The sequence below is a fragment of the Diplotaxodon limnothrissa genome, linkage group LG7, assembly GCF_057381915.1.
Source record: "Diplotaxodon limnothrissa isolate DT_005_m linkage group LG7, D_limnothrissa_male_GT1.1, whole genome shotgun sequence".
Taxonomy (NCBI): domain Eukaryota; kingdom Metazoa; phylum Chordata; class Actinopteri; order Cichliformes; family Cichlidae; genus Diplotaxodon; species Diplotaxodon limnothrissa.
The window spans coordinates 58289238-58308830 of NC_140602.1; the positions used below are offsets into that span (position 1 = coordinate 58289238).

The 19593-nt window shown below is 39.9% G+C and overlaps 1 protein-coding gene across 1 annotated transcript; it reads left to right on the forward strand.

Moving 5' to 3' along the window:
- The first annotated feature begins 1340 nt into the window (after positions 1-1340).
- Positions 1341-19593, forward strand: naa25 (N-alpha-acetyltransferase 25, NatB auxiliary subunit). Its single transcript, XM_085358542.1, has 24 exons — positions 1341-1402; positions 2922-3007; positions 7668-7806; positions 7884-8002; positions 9508-9582; positions 9669-9776; positions 10123-10201; positions 10475-10586; positions 10727-10816; positions 11976-12148; positions 12254-12366; positions 12460-12667; positions 13988-14077; positions 14160-14340; positions 15961-16060; positions 16171-16322; positions 16406-16531; positions 16625-16868; positions 17679-17802; positions 17895-17960; positions 18045-18142; positions 18236-18346; positions 18471-18611; positions 19239-19593. Exons 1-24 carry the CDS (start codon positions 1345-1347, stop codon positions 19359-19361), a joined length of 2916 nt encoding a protein of 971 aa, XP_085214668.1. The 5' UTR covers positions 1341-1344; the 3' UTR covers positions 19362-19593.

Consider the following 19593-nt stretch of genomic DNA (forward strand, 5'->3'; position numbering starts at 1 on the left):
TGCTTACCTTCACTGACGATAGGTACCTCAATAAAGGACAAACGATTTAATAATAAATTAATCTCTAATACCTTTAAGCAAATAGTATTCTACAACTACAATGTCAATGTCAGACATGATCTCAATAGCATGTTGAAAGAAAAGTCATTTTCTTTCACTTGCGCCTAAAATGAAAGAAACACACTTCAGAATTATATCTGGCATTTATCCAGTTGGAGAACTCCTGTATAAAAGGTTTAATTTTGAGGCCGACTCTTGTGCTTTCTGTTCTTCCGATCCAGAAACACTAGAGCATCTATTTTTCACTTGTCAGTATGTTAATGCTTTTTGGTTTGAAATACACTGTTGGGTTTCACTCAGAATTTCCAATATACCTTCCTTCACATCTAAGGATGTTCTTTACTTTATGGACAATCTGGATTCTGAAATCTCAGATGTTGTCAATTTTGTAATAGTGCTATGTAAGTTTTTCATTCATTTATGTAAGTGGAAGAATGCCTCTCCTATATTCTCCGTCTTCTTGAATTGCTTTTGTCAATATTTTAAGTCACTTAAGCTTATTTCAAATATGAATAAAAAAACTGGTCTGTTTCCTTGACTTGTTTTGTATATGAAAATTTCTTTCAATAAAAAAAAAGAAAAGAAAAAAAAAGAGACAGATGATCTATTGGGGCGACCCCTAGAGGCTGAAATAAGAATATGGTTTTATTTTACTCTGTTCTTGAGTATTCAGCTTATATTTTATATATTTTAAATAATTTTAAATATATAAAATGACAAGGGTCATCCTGTAATCTTACAAAAACTATAGTAAAAAAAATGCTGGCTTTGCTTTTGTGCTTTGTATCTGTTAACTTTGAGCTTTGATTGAATACGTTTCAGTTTTTAACTTGTAATTATGATCTAAAATCTTAAAAGCCGGGCTTTGGCTATTTTACTAATAATTCAGATTTAGTCAGTCTTACTACAATTTGTGGCCCCGAATTAGCTTTGTTTTGAGTCACAGCCTAACTGGGTTTTTTTTTTTAAACTTATTAGGTGATAAACACAGCTAAACAATATTTACAATTATTTTTTATCTATCTGGATAGCGAAACATTTAATCTGCCACAAATACACGAACTATTCTAAAACTACTTTCCTTGGCTATGAAATAAATTTTTTATCGTTAGCAAGCTGTCTGTTTTTCATATTGTATTATTATAGGTTTAAAGTCAAAACTTGAGACAGGTTTCATCCTGACAATACTTTTGCGTTTTCAGCGAGAAATAAAATCCTTTAGTCTTTCCTGAGGTCGCTTCGAATACGCATGCGTGAACATCTACTCAGCAGGTAAACTACACCATGGCGGCGAGAGGCCATGTGCAAGATCCAAACGACAGGAGGCTCAGACCTATATACGGTAAGTTTTCAATGGAAAGTTACACATTTCTTTGTGTGTGGAGGTTCGGTAAACACAGCTGTGCCCTGTCCTGGAGAATATGTTTAAACTAGAGGCTGCTGGAGTCGTGGGGCAGCGATGCGGCCCCTCCAGCTGCAGCCACGGACTCTGCTGCCCGCAGCGCCCAATGACAGTGCACCTTACCCGGTTTTCAACCAAGCCGGGGTAGAACACATCTCCAGTGTCGGGTCTCTGAATGAAACAGCCTGTCCCTTTTAAATCTATAGAGATTCTCGGTGGTGTTGTTGCAATGAAACGTGTGGACATTATTTGTCGTTCGGCTTGACTCGTTCTCAAAGTCGAAGTGCTTTCTCCTCTAGCTCATGAGCGCTATTTAACAGCGTAGCTTAGCTTGCTAGTGTGTCAGCTAAGCTGCAGTCAATCAATAAGCTCCTGCACATGCTGCAGGTTGAGAAAAAGAAAAGTTGTTCGTTGATGCAAGTTGGCTTCCACTGTCTGACATATATTTCCTTTGCGATTAACGCCACTGTGACGCTTTAGTTGTTTTGTAGCAGACTGAAGGTTCCACTGTTAACTCCCAGCTAAATTTAGGTTCATAGTAGTTTAAGGACAATGCTTCAAGCTAACTCTAGCGGTTGAGATGTAATGCTTGCTTGCTAGCTAGCTGTCAGCTCGCGGACCTTTCAGTAACAGTGCTGATGAATAACGTAAATAATGGACTATTTGGTGTTGTTCCGTGAGGGGAAATTAAAACAGTTCACACCAGTTGAAGCTGTTTTAATTTCTTTTACTGCTAGTTTTGCACTGATGGAAAATAAATAGTATTTCAAGTCTACAAACCGAAAATACGCATTGTTTTATGTGTGTATACATATCTGTGTGCGTGTGCGCGCGGGGGATTTTTGCCCCCCCCGGTGTTACTTTGGGAGTGAAGCTTAAACTGTAATGCAGTTATTGCAGTTTCACTGCAACTTAGAGCTGAAACTTGATCAATACCGGGTCTTAAGTACACCTCAGGGTTCCCCTGGTTTCTGTAGGATTTGGCAACTTTTCCCTCCTGTGATGACAGTTTAAACCGAGAGAATAGACATGACATAAGCACACTGCTGTCTGGTACGGTTAATTTTGGCACTCAGCTGTACTGAGGTATCTCTTGTCTATGTCTGAAGCCGCATACTTTAACCATTCACTAAGATAAGCTGTATTTAATTATAGTGAAAGATTTACTGGCAGTTATTTTCATTATCTGCCGATCATTTTTACAGGTCAGATAGACGTGAAAGCATCTGTAACTCAGATTAATATGGTAAAATTTCAAATTTTGTTTAAACAGCGTTCCAGACCCTTGCAAATACTATCCTGCTCTGCAACACGAACCCTGATAAGCTGGGCCCACTCTGATGTTTTTGCTTAGAAAACAGGAAAAAAATGAATCCAAAACCAAAATAGTTTCTGAATTACTTTGTCAATCCCCCAAATAAATATTAAATAAAAGCGATGTTGTTCTTGTGCTTCCCAGATTACCTTGATAATGGCAATAACAAAATGGCGATACAGCAGGCAGATAAACTGCTGAAGAAACATAAGGACCTGCACTGTGCCAAGGTGGGTGACTAAATGACTGTTCATGCTGAAAGTGTTGAGCTCTGTTGGTGTTCTGTGAGGGTTCCTCCACTGTTGCAAGGAACCTGTACAGGTCTGTAGGTCAGTGGAGCTTATGTATTAAAAACAGTATATTTTATAAAATTTTAGTGTCAGTGCTCATCTGCTCTAATAATCACATTATTTGAAGTCCCAAAATATGAAGAGGGACGCATCAAGGTTTTGCTCAGGCTTGAATTTCAGTGCTAGTTACAGGTGTTGCAATAATCCAGTGGATTCATGCACATCTAGCACCTGTAAAGCGGAATATTCATGCACACTATTAGAGATTTGCAGCAGGACTGGACAGCTGTCTTAAAGTCACAGAATTAAAATAACGTCTGGACAACAGGTCAGAGGTACACTTGTCAGTTCAGCATGTCTCAGGAGTGGGGCTGTGCCATTTTCCCAAACTGCTGTTCAGTTTGTCCCCTTTTTTTCCTCTTCTTAATAAAGTGGGCATGGTCCAAAAGGCAGATTTGGGCCTCCATTATACTTATTTGCGGACAAAGCCTCCTGGAAACCTGATAGCTGAGTAGTCATACTTGTTATGCTTTTTTGAAGCCCCCGGTCTAGAGTGAATGTATATTTGTAATGTAAATTCTCGGAGCAGTCTGCACAGTCACAAAAAACATTGATGTGGACACTCACACTTGCCGTCTAATGAAATTCAAGGATGTAGAAAGTATAATCCCGGTGTTAGTAAAAACTGAGTTTACTAATCTTGGGATTATAGACACTCTGGATTTTCAGTCCCACAATGATAGCTAACTCTCTCAGTTAACTCGGCTAACTCTCACTCTGGTAACACTTTAGATGTCCAACAGTTTGAAAATTTGAAGTTGACTTTCATCTCCGCTGCAGATCACCAAAATAAACTGTTTTACTGGTTTGATCTAGAGCTGGGCGATATGGCCTACTATCCATATCACGGTATAATTTGAAGCATGTGCGGCAACGATATATATCGCGATATATTTCTTTTCTTCTGTAGAATGTATTTTACACACTATAAGGCACACTTAAAATCCTTTAATTTTCTCAAAAATCGACAGTGTGCGCAGAAATCTGTCTTTAGTACGACTTTAGTAAGCTATGAAGGCGCACCGCTTGATGGATTGTCGGAGCATTACGGCTGCCGTAGTCGAGGGCCTTGCGGAGTAATCTGGGTCCAAAACTCTGTCAACTTCAGGTCCCAAAGTCAAACGAACACTGCGGCATCACTGAGAGTTAACAACAGTCTAAATTTTTTCATCTTTAATAAAATGATCAGTGTTGCTGCTTTACCAGGTGTAACAATTAAGTTTAACATCCAGACATCCATGAAAACAGAATTTATGAAATTCAACGGAGTTAGAAGTTAGCAGGAAGTTAGCTCGCTAGTTTCCACCTAAACATGATATAGCATGTTCTGACTGAGAGGTTTCTGAAAAACTTAAAACGTGCAGCTCTGCTGTCACTTTCAACATAAATGAAGACAGAAAACTAAACAGCAGTGACATTTGTAGGGTTACTAGGGACTAGCTCGTATATAATGATGTGCTACTTGAACGCTAGCAAAACAGCTACGTTAGCATAACATTAGCACAGTGAAGCTGAAGGATGAACGCAAACTTTTTTCTACTCGATAAAAGTTAACGTGAGGGTTTCTGGTGGTTAGGGACAAATGCAATTGCATGGTAGGATGCTATAAACAGACCAAACTTCAGTTAGGAGAACAACTGAGATAATCCATCCACATTACGAGGTTAGTCATTAATATACTGCAACAACATGGGAATAGAGCAGCCGCGAGAGAATTCAGCATTAATGAATCAATGGTACGGAAGTGGAGGAAGCGCAGTTTTTGGCTTTCCCCATATTCCAAAAGTGCTTCGACTCTTTGCTATTACTGTCGCCCAGCATAATTTGCAGATGATGTTGTTTGCAGCTGCTGCAATGCTTTCAACCAAAACAGGCGCAGCTTGATGACGACATCAACATGCGTTATCGCGATAGAGTGGTATAGTCAAAATCTCTACCGTTGGCCAAATTTATATTGTTTCTACCGTATACCGTTTATACCACCCACCCTTAGATCCATGTTTATTTTCAGCTACTCTCACTGTATTGCTACCAAGTTATAACAAAATAATTACTTTTTAATATAACATGTAAAAATTGGTAGGATTCCTGATCTTGGTAAGAAAGTTTTAAAACTGATAAATGACGACTGAGTAGGTCAGACTCATTAGAGTGACTTTTTCTCCCATCTTGTTTTTAAAGTTAAGGTCCCATATCTTAAGACTTAGGGACATGTGTTATTCCCTGTTCTCAGAATGTATATTACAAGTTTCAGCACTAAATACTAGGGCTGGGCTATATCATACCGTTCACGATAATACCGGTGTAATTTTGGGCAACGATAGGAAAATGAAATATCGCGATAGAATATGGGTAAAACGCGCATGCGCAGTGCCTATGTTTACATACGCACATGGCGGTGACGCAGAATGAGAAGAGCGAAAGCGGATCGTTGAATGAAACGGATGAACCAGAATTGGTTTGTAAAAATGCTGCAACTTAAGTGGTGTGGAACTGGTTTAGCTTTCGTCCGTCAGATACACAACAAAGCACTATTTTTGGTAGAGCATGCTAATGGCCCATCGTTATTACCGTGTTGTTTGGAAAATACGGCATCCTTTGATTTTTCTGAAAATCGACAGTGCCCCTTATAATCCCGTGTGCCTTATGTATGAATTCTGGTTGTGTTTACTGACCTCGAAACAATTTTATGTGGTACACTGCGCTGGAAAATCTGTCAAATGTTTTAGTACTTTGCTAAGCTACGAAGCCGCACCTCTTGATGGATTGTCGGAGCACTACGGCATCGTAGGCAGGAGCCTCGCGGAGTGATACGTACTGTGCTTCAACATAATATTACCGTATTGTGTGTATAACCTCTTTTTAAGTTTTGTGGATATTATACATGGTTATGCTGAGGATATGTCGGCCAATTTCCACTGGAAATGCCTTTTGGTTAAACTGTCAGCAAGGAATTTGCATTTGCACTGTTAAATTTTTATATAACTTTAATGCACATAAAAAAACAGCTGCTTGTTTAAGTGAAAATACATTGATGGGGGTTTTTGCACTAATAAAGTTCTGGAGTTGTAAAGTATTTTGTCTAGTGTCAATTATATCGTCAGTTATATCGTTATCGCAAATTTTCAAATGTATATCGTGATAAATATTTTTGGTCATATCGCCCTGCTCTACTAAATACCACACAATTTTTTTGGACCATGCCTGAATACCCCAGTTGATTTGTTTTTTGTTTTTTTTTGTGTGTCTGTAGCTTTAAATGCTACTGCACTCACCCCTTTCAGCAAGAGGTCTGTGAGTGACAGAGAAGGGCAGCCAATAGGAGCAATGTGGCTCATTCAATAAAAATAAGATTGCTAAGGATGTAGCAGGTCTACATCCTTAGTCCCCGAGACTCTGTTGGTTCTAACTCCTCAGTAATACTCTGTTGGTTACACAGAAGGCAGGAGACCCGACGGCCGAGCGTTTATTCTTGTTATACTCTTTTTGAAGTCCGCTTGGACACACAGTAACACACATCCAGTATTTGTGTGTTGGGTCAGCCCATCAAGTTGTCTCTCAGCATTGTTTTTCTCCAGAGCGTGCGTGCGTGTGTGTGTGTGTGTGTGTGTGTGTGTGTGTGTGTGTGTGTGTGTGTGTTATATGATCAAACGACTTCTGTATGTCCAAGGTGTGACAATGGTATCCAGTCATAATCACAGTCTCATCTCAAAATTATTTTCTAAAACAACAAAAGCATAAAGATGTTGGCATTCGCTATTTTTTTGCAGCCTGTAGCAAAGTAACAGTTAAGGCCATTTCACACCGCTGCAAAAAAGCAACAGGAAATTCAAATATGAACTTGTTGCGTAACATATATAAACACTAAACGCTTTGCTTTTTAGTTGAAAACTCACCGTGAAAAAAAAAAAAATGAAGTCAGCATCAGGCAATCATGAGAAGGTCCTGATGTTTCTTAAAAAAGAAAAGGAAGAGTCTGATTCTGGGTTGATCCAATTCCCAAGTGAAGCCAGAAGCTGGGAAAATTTCCAAGTTTCATCCTGGAGTTGAAGCTGTATCACCATCACTTATATTACATACTTTGTACACTGCCTCCATCAATGAAAGAGCTCTCTGCAGTCAGATGGGCCATTCCCAGACTGCAAGCAATCAGCCAATCATCAGCCAAAGTGGCAGAGTATCATTGCAGTACTGTGGATTCATGCTTAAGGCACACTGTACACTGAACTACAGGTGGGCCACTGCTGCAGTGTTACAGGTGGGGCTCTAAAATGATCAAGACAGCAGAAATTTAATTTGTTTATTAAACTGTTTTTGACATCAGAAGGTTTTAGGTTCCTAGTGCATCCTTGTCTTTGGAATTGTCTTGTTGAAAACCTTTGTTTGGGTTGCCATTGTGCTTCTAGCTCTAACTGAAAACCTCTGCAATGGCTTGCCATTTTATTCGTGCCAATGAAATCTGTAATGTTTATCTTTTTCTCTTTTTTTGCCTTTTCCTTCTCATTCAGTTTTATAACTCAGTCTTTTCTGCTTCCTCCAGGTCCTGAAGGCGATTGGCCTTCAGAGGACTGGAAAGCAGGATGAAGCTTTCACTTTAGCCCAGGAAGTGGCCACTCTCGAGCCCACTGATGACAACTCGCTTCAGGCTCTGACTATACTGTACAGAGAGATGCATCGTCGTGAGTATATATGCGCACACATGAAAGCTGGTATTAACATTGGATGACTGAATATTGAATATGTGTGTTGTCCACAGCTGAGTTGGTCACCAAGCTGTATGAGGCTGCAGTGAAGAAGGTTCCTCTAAGCGAAGAGTATCACTCTCACCTCTTCATGGCGTACGCTCGTGTGGGAGAATACAAAAAGATGCAGCAGGTGAGACAGCTCAAAAAGAGCAAATATGAGCAACAAGCAGGTTTATGGGCTCACGTGAAAATAGAGCTGGGCGATAGAACGATAACGATATGTATCGCGATATAACTTTTACGCGATAGAGAAATTAAGCTATCGCGATAGACCTCGCCGCTCTTGTCCTCTTAAAAAAAAAAAAAAGGTCAGCCAATCCAAATTAAGTAGCGCAGAGCCGAACCAATCACAGCCGCAGCGTCACGTCGCGTGACTTGTTAGGTACAGCACAAGTGCCAAGCCGCACGTGTGTTTGTTTGGGAAGCAGCCAGCGGGTAATGGAGGAAATGAGTGTGCCGACTAGAAAAATCAACCGAGCGTGACCGAAGGGAACACAGATGATGGTTCCAATGCCGGAGAGATTGTCGAACGGAAGAGCCATAGAAGTTCCGTAGTGTGAAGGTATTTCGGCTATTTCAAGTCTGACAAAAAACAGAGTAGCGTGCACTGTAAATTGTGCCGAAAGCAAGTCTGGAAATACAATAAACTGGTGCATGCGTCACACTGTGCGCCACGTTATTGTTTCGGTGAAATGAATTTCTACAATACTGTTACTGTTAATTTTACTCTCTGCAGTGTTTAAATGCTTACATATACACACAGTTACTGTCCCTCCACACATACGACTCGGTTCTGCTTCTATGCCCCAGCTTTGTTTACTTTTTCCCACCGAGGCTTCTAGACTTCTGATTGGCCAACATTTCTGCACGGTTAGGAATCTCGCTCCACCTGCTGCTTTGGCATGTTCATAGCAGCGTTTTCCTTCATTTCTGCCTTTATGTGTGGACGGGATTATTTTTTAAAACGAAAACGGAAAATCTCCGTTTTCAAAAATACCCGTGTACGTGTGGACGTAGCCTCAGTCTCTGACTGGAAGCGCTAATTCATCATTCGGCTTTTGTCAGACTAAAGTAACTGTTAAAACTGTTTGAAAAGCTAAGCTATACAACAAGGAGAGATTGAGAATTTCCTTTTAGTTCTCAGTTTATTTGATATTGACAAAAGTTAGTCAGTTTTGTCTGTTCTTCTGTAAAACAAACTAAGATTTATTTTTAGAATTAATATTTTGTTTCTAAGTGGAATTGACAATTTAGTCTGTTTCGTTTGTTCTGTTTTGAAACTTAAACGCTTTAGCGGCTGCCTTTTGTGTAGTTTGCAATATTTGCCTTTATTTATCTGAAAAAGTCTCATGTTCCTTAAGTACATCTACCCTGTTGAACTTATTATGGGAAATAAATATTTAAATAAAAACAAGCTGCTGATTATTTCACATTTTACTTGTGAGCAACGGCACATTTAAATCTTACAAATATAGTTATTTGGCCTATATCGTGATAGATATCGTTATCGCCTGAAATGAAAAAAACATATCGTGATATGAAAAAATCTCATATCGCCCAGCTCTACGTGAAAATGAATTCCATTGATTTAGGAGCAGAATTAATGTATTAATGGCTACATCCTCCTATTTACAGGCAGGAATGGCCTTGTATAAAATTGTCCCGAAGAATCCCTATTACTTTTGGTCGGTCATGAGTCTTGTGATGCAGGTACAAGAAAGCTTTTATAACATGAATGCTGAAATATTAGAATGATTGGTAACAGACAGTAAAAGTACTGTGTGCTTGTTTCTAAGGCAATCTCAGCCCAAGATGAAAAGTTGGCTCAGACCATGTTCCTGCCTCTGGCTGAACGCATGGTGGAAAAAATGGTCAAGGAGGAAAAGATTGAAGCAGAAGCAGAGGTGAGTATGTTGGCTTTATGACTTCAGTGTTATGACAATGGAAACCAACTTAAATGGACAGCAGGATTCTGGCAAAATCCCAGTTACTCAACTTTTATTTTTAAAATTCAGAATTTCCTTTGGATTTTCATTAACAGCTGAGAGAGTCTTATATTTTAAGTTACAGTAGTCATGTTGGCATTAAAAAAACTTTTAGTGAATGAAACCCATGGCACATTAATTGCCAGAAAAAAAACCCCTGATTTCTGCACTTTAGTGTTAACTGCATACATGTTTAAGATGAAAATACAAATGTTAGAATATTGCACAGTCCTTACTTTTTCACTTTAACTTTTGTGTTCTGTAGGTGCAACTGTATTTTATGATCCTAGAGCGCTTGGGGAAATGTGTAGAGGCCCTTGAAGTGATCCGGGGCCCACTTGGGGGTAGGTAGATCCCCACACACACTCACAAACACACACACTTTCTTAAATTGACCATGTGACATTAACACTTTGAAATAGTATCAGTCATGTTTGGCAGGAAGAAGAAAAAGTTATTTATATTTAAAGTAAGCTGTAGTGAGAACATAAAGTGTTAAACAGCATTCTCAATAAAATAACAGGGATAGTTTGAAGTAATGTGGCACACATGGCTTATAAATCTGATGCTGTGCATCCTGAAATTCCTCTTCAGCTAATACTTGTATTTTTGCACAGAGAAGCTGACCAGTGAGCTGCAGAGCAGAGAAAACAAATGTATGATGCTGTACAAGCGACTGCAACGCTGGCCAGAGTGCAACGCTTTGGCCCACAAACTGCTACTTAAAAAGTGAGTGAGTTTTATCTTAACAGTGCACAAGCTGTCCAAGACCAATAACTGATCAGAACATGGCATCAGTCGATGCACATCACTTCTGATGGAGTACAGATATCAGCCAACAACAACCAAAAAAATGTGTTTCTTTGCAGTCCTGATGATTGGCAGTTCTACCCGGCTTACTTTGACTCTCTCTTTCACTTGGTGGATCAGTCGTGGAGCCCGCCAGAAGAAGGCGAACAGTGAGTACGCAGGTGTTTGAGTTTGAATGCATAAAGATTTCCATCCGTGTGAACTCTGCATCTGTTCCCTTACTTTAACAAAACCCACACATGATGGTTAAATAAGGTTGGGCAATTCGGTTTTCCAACCAAAAATCGTCAGTCCAATAACCAACGATTATTGGACGGAATATATTTGCGCATGCGCTGACTTTTTGATGGGAGGAGCAGTATAACCATGTACGGACTGATTTGCGCGTTTAGAATTTGTAAGTCTGGTTTGGAAGGAATATTTCTTTTTAATATTTAATAATTAATAATTGACTTTCTTTTCTTGTTTGTTTCAGTATTAATATAGCTACTTTTTGGATTGTTCATTTATATATTTGAGATGCGCCAAATCGCACAAAAGACTTAACATTACGTTGGAAGTTGTTTTTTGGGGTTTTTTATGTTATGAAAGAGACATTTTGATTTTTAACTTTTTAATTTTTGTTGTTTGATCGAGTGTGTAAGACAGATAAACTCTGGAACAGCCTATAAACACTGTTATCGTGGAAAAAAGAAGCCAGTTTCTCTTTGTTTCCCTCCCCACCATTGTGGTTTTTTTATTTAAATAAAATATTTTTGTGTTTTTCTGAACATAGGCTACTGCCTTTCTTTCTTTCTGTTGTGAGTAAATGAATCGCTGCATTTGAGCGCACTCTGAGGAGGGTGCATCTGTTCGCAGCTGCTTCTCTTAGCTTCAACCAACATTATCAGCAAACTTACCCATGTGCAAATAAATAAATCACTCTTGTAAAAACGATCAACGGAAAGCTGAGTCTATCGTCGATATATTCGTCCAATCGCCCAACCTTGTGGTTAAAAGTCCCTTCACTAAGGCATTCCTCCTATTTAACCTTAAAAATCCCTACTAGTTGCTGAAAGCCATGTGTTAATTATTAAATGAATTATTAATTTAAAAAATACACACATCCTTCAGCAAGACAAACAAGATGTGGAACACCTTGTGTCTATGACCGTCTGCTGTGCTGTTCTCCAAACTTTATAGAGGATATTTTTTTTCCAAATTAGACATTATATAATATTATATATGTCCAATTTATCTCTTATTTCTTCATAATATTATATCTTGTCCACGCTGAAGTTTTTTGTTTTTTTTCTGTCCATCCTGTAGCTGTTCAGAGGGTTCAGTACATCACACTGTGGTTGAGGTGGTGAGGTTTGTGGAGGAGAGGATTAAGGGGGAGGACAACAAAGAGTCCCGCTCACTCAGAGGGCCTTACTTGGCTCGTCTTGAATTAATGCACAGACTGAGAGAAAGAGGCTGTCCTGAGGAAAGCCTGCTAGGTAAAACACATACACACACACACACACACACATATACTGAATAAGCATGTATTTATGTATGTCCTGTTGCCTCAGTCTGACAGTCTGTTGGTTGGCCATAAATAGGTGAGCCTTTAGAGTTAATGGTGCAATTCTTCAACAAGTTTGGAGACAAGCCCTGCTGCATCACTGACCTAAAAATATACCTACACCTGCTGTCTCCTGAGCAGCACGTTCAGGTGAGAGAAAGTTAAAGCAGAACTGTGGAACTGCCTCTTGCAGAATGAAAAGCATGGTCGTGAAACACATTTCTGTCTTTGAATTCTTTTTAGTTCATTAATCATCTTAGTGAAGCAGTTCCACTGGGCAACCAGGAAGAGGAAGGATTTGCTTTTCCAGAGGACACCAAGGCGCTGCAGAGGCATTTGTGTGTTTGTCAGCTGAGCCGTGCACTAGGGCTGCATCATTCCCTCGACGTGGATGGCAAACTTCATCTTATCACAGAGCTTAAGGCTCACTATCATCATGGGCTTAAGTTTGGTGAGAGCAACATTTTTATTCACTCTTAGACCCATAAGATTGACATTCATTCAGGATCATCAGATTTTCCACAGCCAAGAGGTGTGAAATCTTGTCGTGGAGCCAGACAGATATGTGATGTTGTCAACAGCAAAGTGTGAATGCCTTCCTTGTTTGCTGGCACATTTCTTCTGATAACAGCAGCATCCAGTTGAACATGCTGATAGTTGATTACTAATAGGGCTTCTTTCTCAGAAATTCCAGGAATAAAAAAGTGCTTTCATACATTTTTGTGTGTTCAATAAAGTTATAAAACTGCAGTTATGCATGACATAGACTGTAAAATAGAAAGACATTGGTAACGTTATGTCATCTATTGGTTTACGGACTTAAAATTTTCAAGTGTCAGATGTTTGTTTTCTTTTGTTTGTTTGTTTGTTTGGGGTTTTTTTTAAGCTGCTGTCTTGTTTTGTTACTCTACAGCCGTAAAAAGCTGAGGTGGGCGGGCAATGTGGACATTTAAGTTTATGAATGCAGTAACTTGAGAATGAAACGAGCTTCAGGAGTTTCAAATTGATACCACAGGTGCACCTGCTAATTATCTGTATTACTTACTTTACTAAAACAAGACATTTTAAGATGTTGGGGGTTTTTTTTGTTTTGGTTTGGTTTAAGCCAACCCAAAGTGGCTATTAGATGGACTGCAGATGGATGTAGCTTCTGGGTCTGAAGAGCAAAGCAAACATGTATTCTTTCTAATTAGCAAGAGGGAGCTCCTGTGATGTTTGCAATAAGACATCCAAATATATAGACACGTATGCAACAATTGCCTAATGACTTTGTGGTCTCAGTGACCAATATTGAGTACAAACTAAAGGCCATTTTGTAAGTTATGGTCCCAATTTGAATAAAAAGGGACGATACACACAGGGTATGCTTTGCTATGATTGATAAGCTGTTAGCCAATGAGCAGATAGTGTCCCTCAGTTTACGGTTAGCTAATAAGGTGAAGGTAAAAATGCTCAGCTTGAGGTTTCAGATAGGTCTTCACTAACCGGTAGGTGACATCACAGTGGCTTTGCCTGTCTTTCATATACAACGTGTAGCACTTGGGTATTGGCTTCATTTTTTCATTTTCATTTTTACAGACAAGCATACTTTTCTTGGTCATATTTGGCATGTTTTTTAAGATATAAAGGTGACTTTGTTGGACGTTTGCAGTCAACATTCTAAGAATTGTAGGGTGACTTTACTGTACAAGAACTGAACACTTTTAAAGATGTTTCTTGTGTTCCTTGTGCATGTTTTTGTTTGTTCTGACTTCTTGGTCTCTCTGAACAGGAAAGAACGCTCTAAAGACGGAGCTGCAGTTTTCTGATATGTATTGTCTCATGGCCGCTCATGTATACATTGACTTATGGACAGAGACCGGTGAGTTTTTCTTTTTCAGTGCAGAACTTCCTGTCTCTCAGTAATGTGATGTGTCTAAATGTGTGTATCTGTATGCTTGTAGGAGATGAGGACATGATGTGGCAGTGTTTGGGTCTCCTCCAGGAGGGACTATCTCACAGTCCTTCCAACGCCCAGTTCAAGCTGCTGTTACTGCTCCTGTACTGTCGACTGGGAGCGTTTGAGCCTGTAGTGGACCTTTACTCAAGCCTGGATGCCAAGCATGTACAGCATGACACCATAGGGTCAGTACAGAACATGTTTCTGTGGTGAAACATGGAAAGAAAGCGGATTTCTCGTCACACAACACTTTGTTGCCGATGGTTGGTCGCTCCTTGGCGTTCTAGGCTCCGGTTGCTTAGTTAACTATATATCTAACATGTCTGCTACCATGTCATATGTCGGTCAACAGCATACTTCACTTTAATTGGTAGTTGCTTCAATCGTTTGCAACATAAAATCTATAGTATTCCTTAAGTTAGGAAACTGACTTCAATTCAATTTTATATAAAATAAAATTGAATCAAATGAAAAGTTGGAGTAGGGCTGCCACGATTAGTTGACTAGTCACAAGTCGACGACTAATTTAATAGTTGACGCGTTGTTTGAAGCTTTGTAAGATCCCACAAGACATAGGAATAAGTAGGATTTAAGAGTGTAATAATGGACTGAAACAGAATATGGCAGCACTGCATGTACAAGGATGCCAGCTGCCGTTAAATCCCCAAAGAAGAAGAAGCAGTGTCCGGTATCGTAGCTGTGTCCAAATTCAGGACCCGCATCCTCCTGTGCCCGCATTTGTAGGCCGATTACGTTACAGTGACACGACGAAGACTGACAAATGCGGCCGACAAATGCACCCTTCGTTTCCCCAGATTTGAAGGATGGGTCGGGTGTATACTTCGTGGCCCAACCTATCCCAGAATTCCTGCTCAGTTTCCAACAATGGTGGCATCTAGTTAGTTTTAATATTACTGTTATTATTCTTTCTGGGTCACAAAATAAATGTTTAAAATATTTTCAGGCGAGAATGTAGCTGTGTAAACTTCAAATATCTGCTCAGTTTATCAAGACACCACATATTTTCAAAAGCGCTCCGACGTTTTCAGAGACGTCTGTTACCCACCAGCTTGATAGCTAGCCGGGGTTCAAGGCTCACTTCAAGGCTCGGTGAGAACACCGGACTCCTGGCAAATCGTTTTCAAACCCACCACCATCTTTCGCTACTCAGGTTAAACATGATATATAAGTCACTTAGATAACTTGAAAATGTTATTGTTTGGCTTTTTTCAGTATTTTATTTGTTCCTGAGTAAATCGGTTTGGCTGAGATTAAAGTTATTGTTTTTACACCACTGAATAAACATCAAGCAGACAACTGATTATCAGAAGTGTGAGATGCTCGAGAATATACTTCGGTGTCCTGTTATATTTTAGATAGCAAGGAGCAGACAGCTGAGTTTATTAAACTTCACCGAAACAATCTGCAAACTTCATTAAAATTTAATAAACTATCATCTTGTCTTTATTGTTAGTTAGCACAGACCTTAAACACTTAAAGCTGTAAGCTAATGATGGCTGTATAAGAGCAGATGCATGCTGCAATAAGTTGTACGTTTTACATCCAATGGATGTATGATCTGATTAGTCGACTAATTGCAAAAATAATCGGTGACTAGTCGACTATCAAAATAATCGTTTGTGGCAGCCCTAATTTGGAGTAAAAGAATGTTCGGACTAATTTTGTACTTCGGATGAATGTGTCCTTGCCCTCATCAGAATCAGAATACCTTATTAATCCCCAAGGAAATTATCTGAGCTTTGACTCAGATACTTTAATTAAAAACATCTTTTTAATTTTTGCAGTTTTCTGTTAACGCGCTATGCTGAGTCACTGGGTCAGTTTGCTGCAGCCTCCCAGTCCTGTAATTTCTCCCTCAGGTTTTTCCACTCGAACCAGAAAGATGTAAGTCTATCCCTCTTTGTGATTTAACTGCAGAGACTTTTACTGGATCTCCTGCTCTTACGTTACCTTCCTTATTTATCTCTCCTTTGCCTCTGTCTTCTTTCCACCAGACCTCAGAGTATATCATCCAGGCATATAAGTATGGAGCGTTTGAGAAAATCCCAGAGTTCATTGCTCTCAGAAACAGGTTAAACCAGTCGCTGCACTTTGCCCAGGTCCGCACTGAGAGGATGCTGCTCGACCTCTTCCTTGAGGCTGATATGTAAGAATATTCACACTAATTTACATAAACTTGTGGATTTCTATCTATAGTTGATTGTGATGTTGCATTTTTCTGTTTTACAGTGTCTTGAGTCTGGAAGAGAGTGTGAAGGCCATGTCTTTGTCTGCAGAAGAGGATGACATCCCCTGGGATAGTATGAGGGACAACAGAGACCTAACTGTTTTTACGTGCTGGGATCCTAAAGACAGGTATAGTCCTTTTTTGGGGGGGTTTTGGTTACAGAGACGCTGGTACTCACTCACAGTCTCCAATCCAACCCTGTGCTACTCTTTTGTTTACAGACAGCTAACAGATGAACACAGACGTCAGTCTCTAGAGGAGGAGTCCATGTGGCTCAGAATACGTTCTCTAACGCTTCGCCTCCTCGCCTCATTGGCTGCGTTGGCACATATGCCCTCACAGCAAAACTCTGAGATATCTAATGAGAACGGAGTGGGAGACAAGACCTCAATTCTCAGCAGCCTGCTCTCCCAGCTGAACCAGGCTCTACAGACAGCAGCTCAGATGGCAGAAAAACACATACAGGTGCACACAAACAAGCAAGTCTCTGTTATTGTAGCGTCTTTACCGTTTAGTATAAAGTGCCTTGAGGCGACTGTATTATTTTGTACTACACAAATACATTTGAGTTGAAGTCAACCTCACTGACTCCTTTGTCCCATATACAAAGGCTCACTTCACAGCAATACATGAAAGAGAAGGCAAAGAGTGATTATTTTTATTTATTTATTGTTTTTAAACATGAAAGGTGATGGCATATGCATTCTAATGAATTTGAAGGATTTTTCTTTTAGACACAAAAAAGTCTGAATCTCAACTGTCTATTTCTTAGTCCACACGTTTGCCCAGTAAATGCACAAAATGAATTCTGTTCTCCAGGAAGGAGCCAGTGCATTAGTCTAGAGTTGTCCGATTTGAGTTTTAAAATCGTGACTGTTGGGCAACTAACAGTTTATTTTTAGATTCAAGAATCAAACAATATGAAGGCACAATATTTCAACAAGAAATCTCCTCCAGCTGGTTAGTGTGTGTGTGGTGATGGTGTGCTCACCGTGTCCCAGTCAGCAGTGAAACGATCTTAAACAGAAACTCTTTGATCAGGAATACACCTTATGATCTTTTAATTATCATCATGTATCAATTTTAACATCCTCCCCAAATGTATTGGATCCATGTTGCACAGGGTAACTGGAATTAACCTAATTTACAGCAACCCCAAGTGGTCAGATGAGAGTTTCGACCAAATCTCTACATCATCCATATTTTCACATGACGTTTGCTGTACATTTGCGCGGACTGGAGTGCTTTGCTGTAATGGTGATGTTGTTATTCCAGTATCCATTCCTGGGACCACCCTCGACCCGTCTGGTCCTAGCTTTGTCCAGTGGAAGCTGTCAGTGTCAGGCTGCAGCCCTGCAGTTGTCTGTCCACCTACATGAGCTCGAGACGGCTGGACTTGGTAAGAAGAGACAATGGTAACATGAAGACTAACAAACTAATTGGATTTAGCCTGATAATTTTCTTCTCTCCACTCCTTATTTACCCTCCTAGATGGGTCATCCGAGCTTCAGACACAGATCTGTAACGGTTTCAAATCAATAGTAGTTCAGCTTCAAGGTGAGTCACTAGATGGTTTTCTTTATCAAAAATAAACATTATTGTACATCTGGGATGCTTCATGTTTTCCTCCTCTGTCCACAGAAATCCTGAATAAATGCAAAGGAGATTTATTGGAAATGAAAGAAGGCAAATTAAAAACCCAGCCGTCCTTATTAGAAAACCTAGTCTTCTTTGTTGAGGTGAAACATCTCAGTTTCTACACACACAGTTTACAACTTGTTTCCTACCAAATCTCATGCTGTCTATAATATGCACCACTTTATTTTGCTCAGACTGTGTGCATAGTCCTGTGGATGGCTAGTTACTGTGCCAAGATCCTTCGACCACTGAAGACTAGTTTACAGAAAAAGAAAAAGAAGAAAAAGGATGCAAACACAGCTCTGGTACAGTTGCCCCTTTCACTCCTTCCATTTTTAGGTGTACTGTATCTGCATATGGACTCATAAACAATACTCTGCTGTCCACCTACTTGCCCTGAACACTGTTGTTGTGTCTTTTCTTTTCCAGCCAGTGGTGATGTGTGGCTTCCAGGAGCTGACAGGGAATTTGCAAGACCTGCTGACACAGGCCATGGAGCATATAAAGGGCCAAGAGACTGCCATGACATCACTTAAATTGTCCACTTTAACCTTGGAAGGATACACACAGGTTAGTGCAGAGAAAAATATGTTTTTGTTCTGTTTTTGTTCTTTAAATAGAAACAAACACAGGTTTGGTAGCTGACAAAATCTCCAGCCTGTCTCAGCTGCCATAGGACGAGAGGAAGGATACTCCCTGGATAGTTTGTCACAGGTCTAACACAGATAATCATTCACTCACATTCATACCTATGGGCAATTTAGAAGACCATGGGTGGAAGCCGGAATACCCGGACAGAAACGACACAGACACAGAAAGGCCCCGCCCATATGGTGGATTCAAACCCAAGACCTTCTTGCCTGAAACTAGTAATCATTAGATGGTCAAAGGAGCTTGCAAAGAAAAGCGTCTGGACTTCTTTAAGTTGCTTGAAGACGTTTCAAGCAACTTAAAGAAGTCCAGACGCTTTTCTTTGCAAGCTCCTTTGACTACGATGACCTGGATGACTGAGAAACCTTCACAGACATAATCATTAGATATTTTCTATTAGGATTGAATTTATACCTTAATTTGCAGAAAGACATAACAGGGTTTGGATATTACAGATCTTAAATCTTTTAAGCCTCAAATCCAAAGTTTAACTGTAGTATCTCCTGCCCGACTGTGAGGTTTCACCTCCTCTTTCATGTGTTTCAGGAGGAAGTGTCGTTTACGAAAGCTGCTACGGATAAGGTGCAGTGCAGTTACCTCCGCTCCCTACAGGAGGTGGGAGATCTGCTCAAGAAGAGAACAGAAACTATAAAGAACCTCAAGATATGAATGCCATCACGCATGTCCAGAATAACTCGCCCTCGACCATCACCCCTAAATGCCCCACACCACCATCTACTGTCAGCCCACCAGCTATCCTACAAATCCTTCCCTCTTCACTGATGATGGAAGTTCCTGGGCCTCCCATGTTCTCAGTCATTTCTGACCTTGAAATTCTCACTCGGCGTTTGTGAGTTTTTGATGTCTTTTTCTTTTTCTTTCAACACACACCTCTGGAACA

What these genes read in the sequence shown, in the direction of transcription:
- naa25 (XM_085358542.1), top strand. Translation starts at nt 1,345, where the DNA reads ATGGCGGCGAGAGGCCATGTGCAAGATCCAAACGACAGGAGGCTCAGA. An exon ending in AATACAAAAAGATGCAGCAG is followed by an intron (nt 8,003 to 9,507) that starts GTGAGACAGCTC and finishes TCCTATTTACAG; the next exon opens with GCAGGAATGGCCTTGTATAA. An exon ending in TGCTGGGATCCTAAAGACAG is followed by an intron (nt 16,532 to 16,624) that starts GTATAGTCCTTT and finishes TTTTGTTTACAG; the next exon opens with ACAGCTAACAGATGAACACA.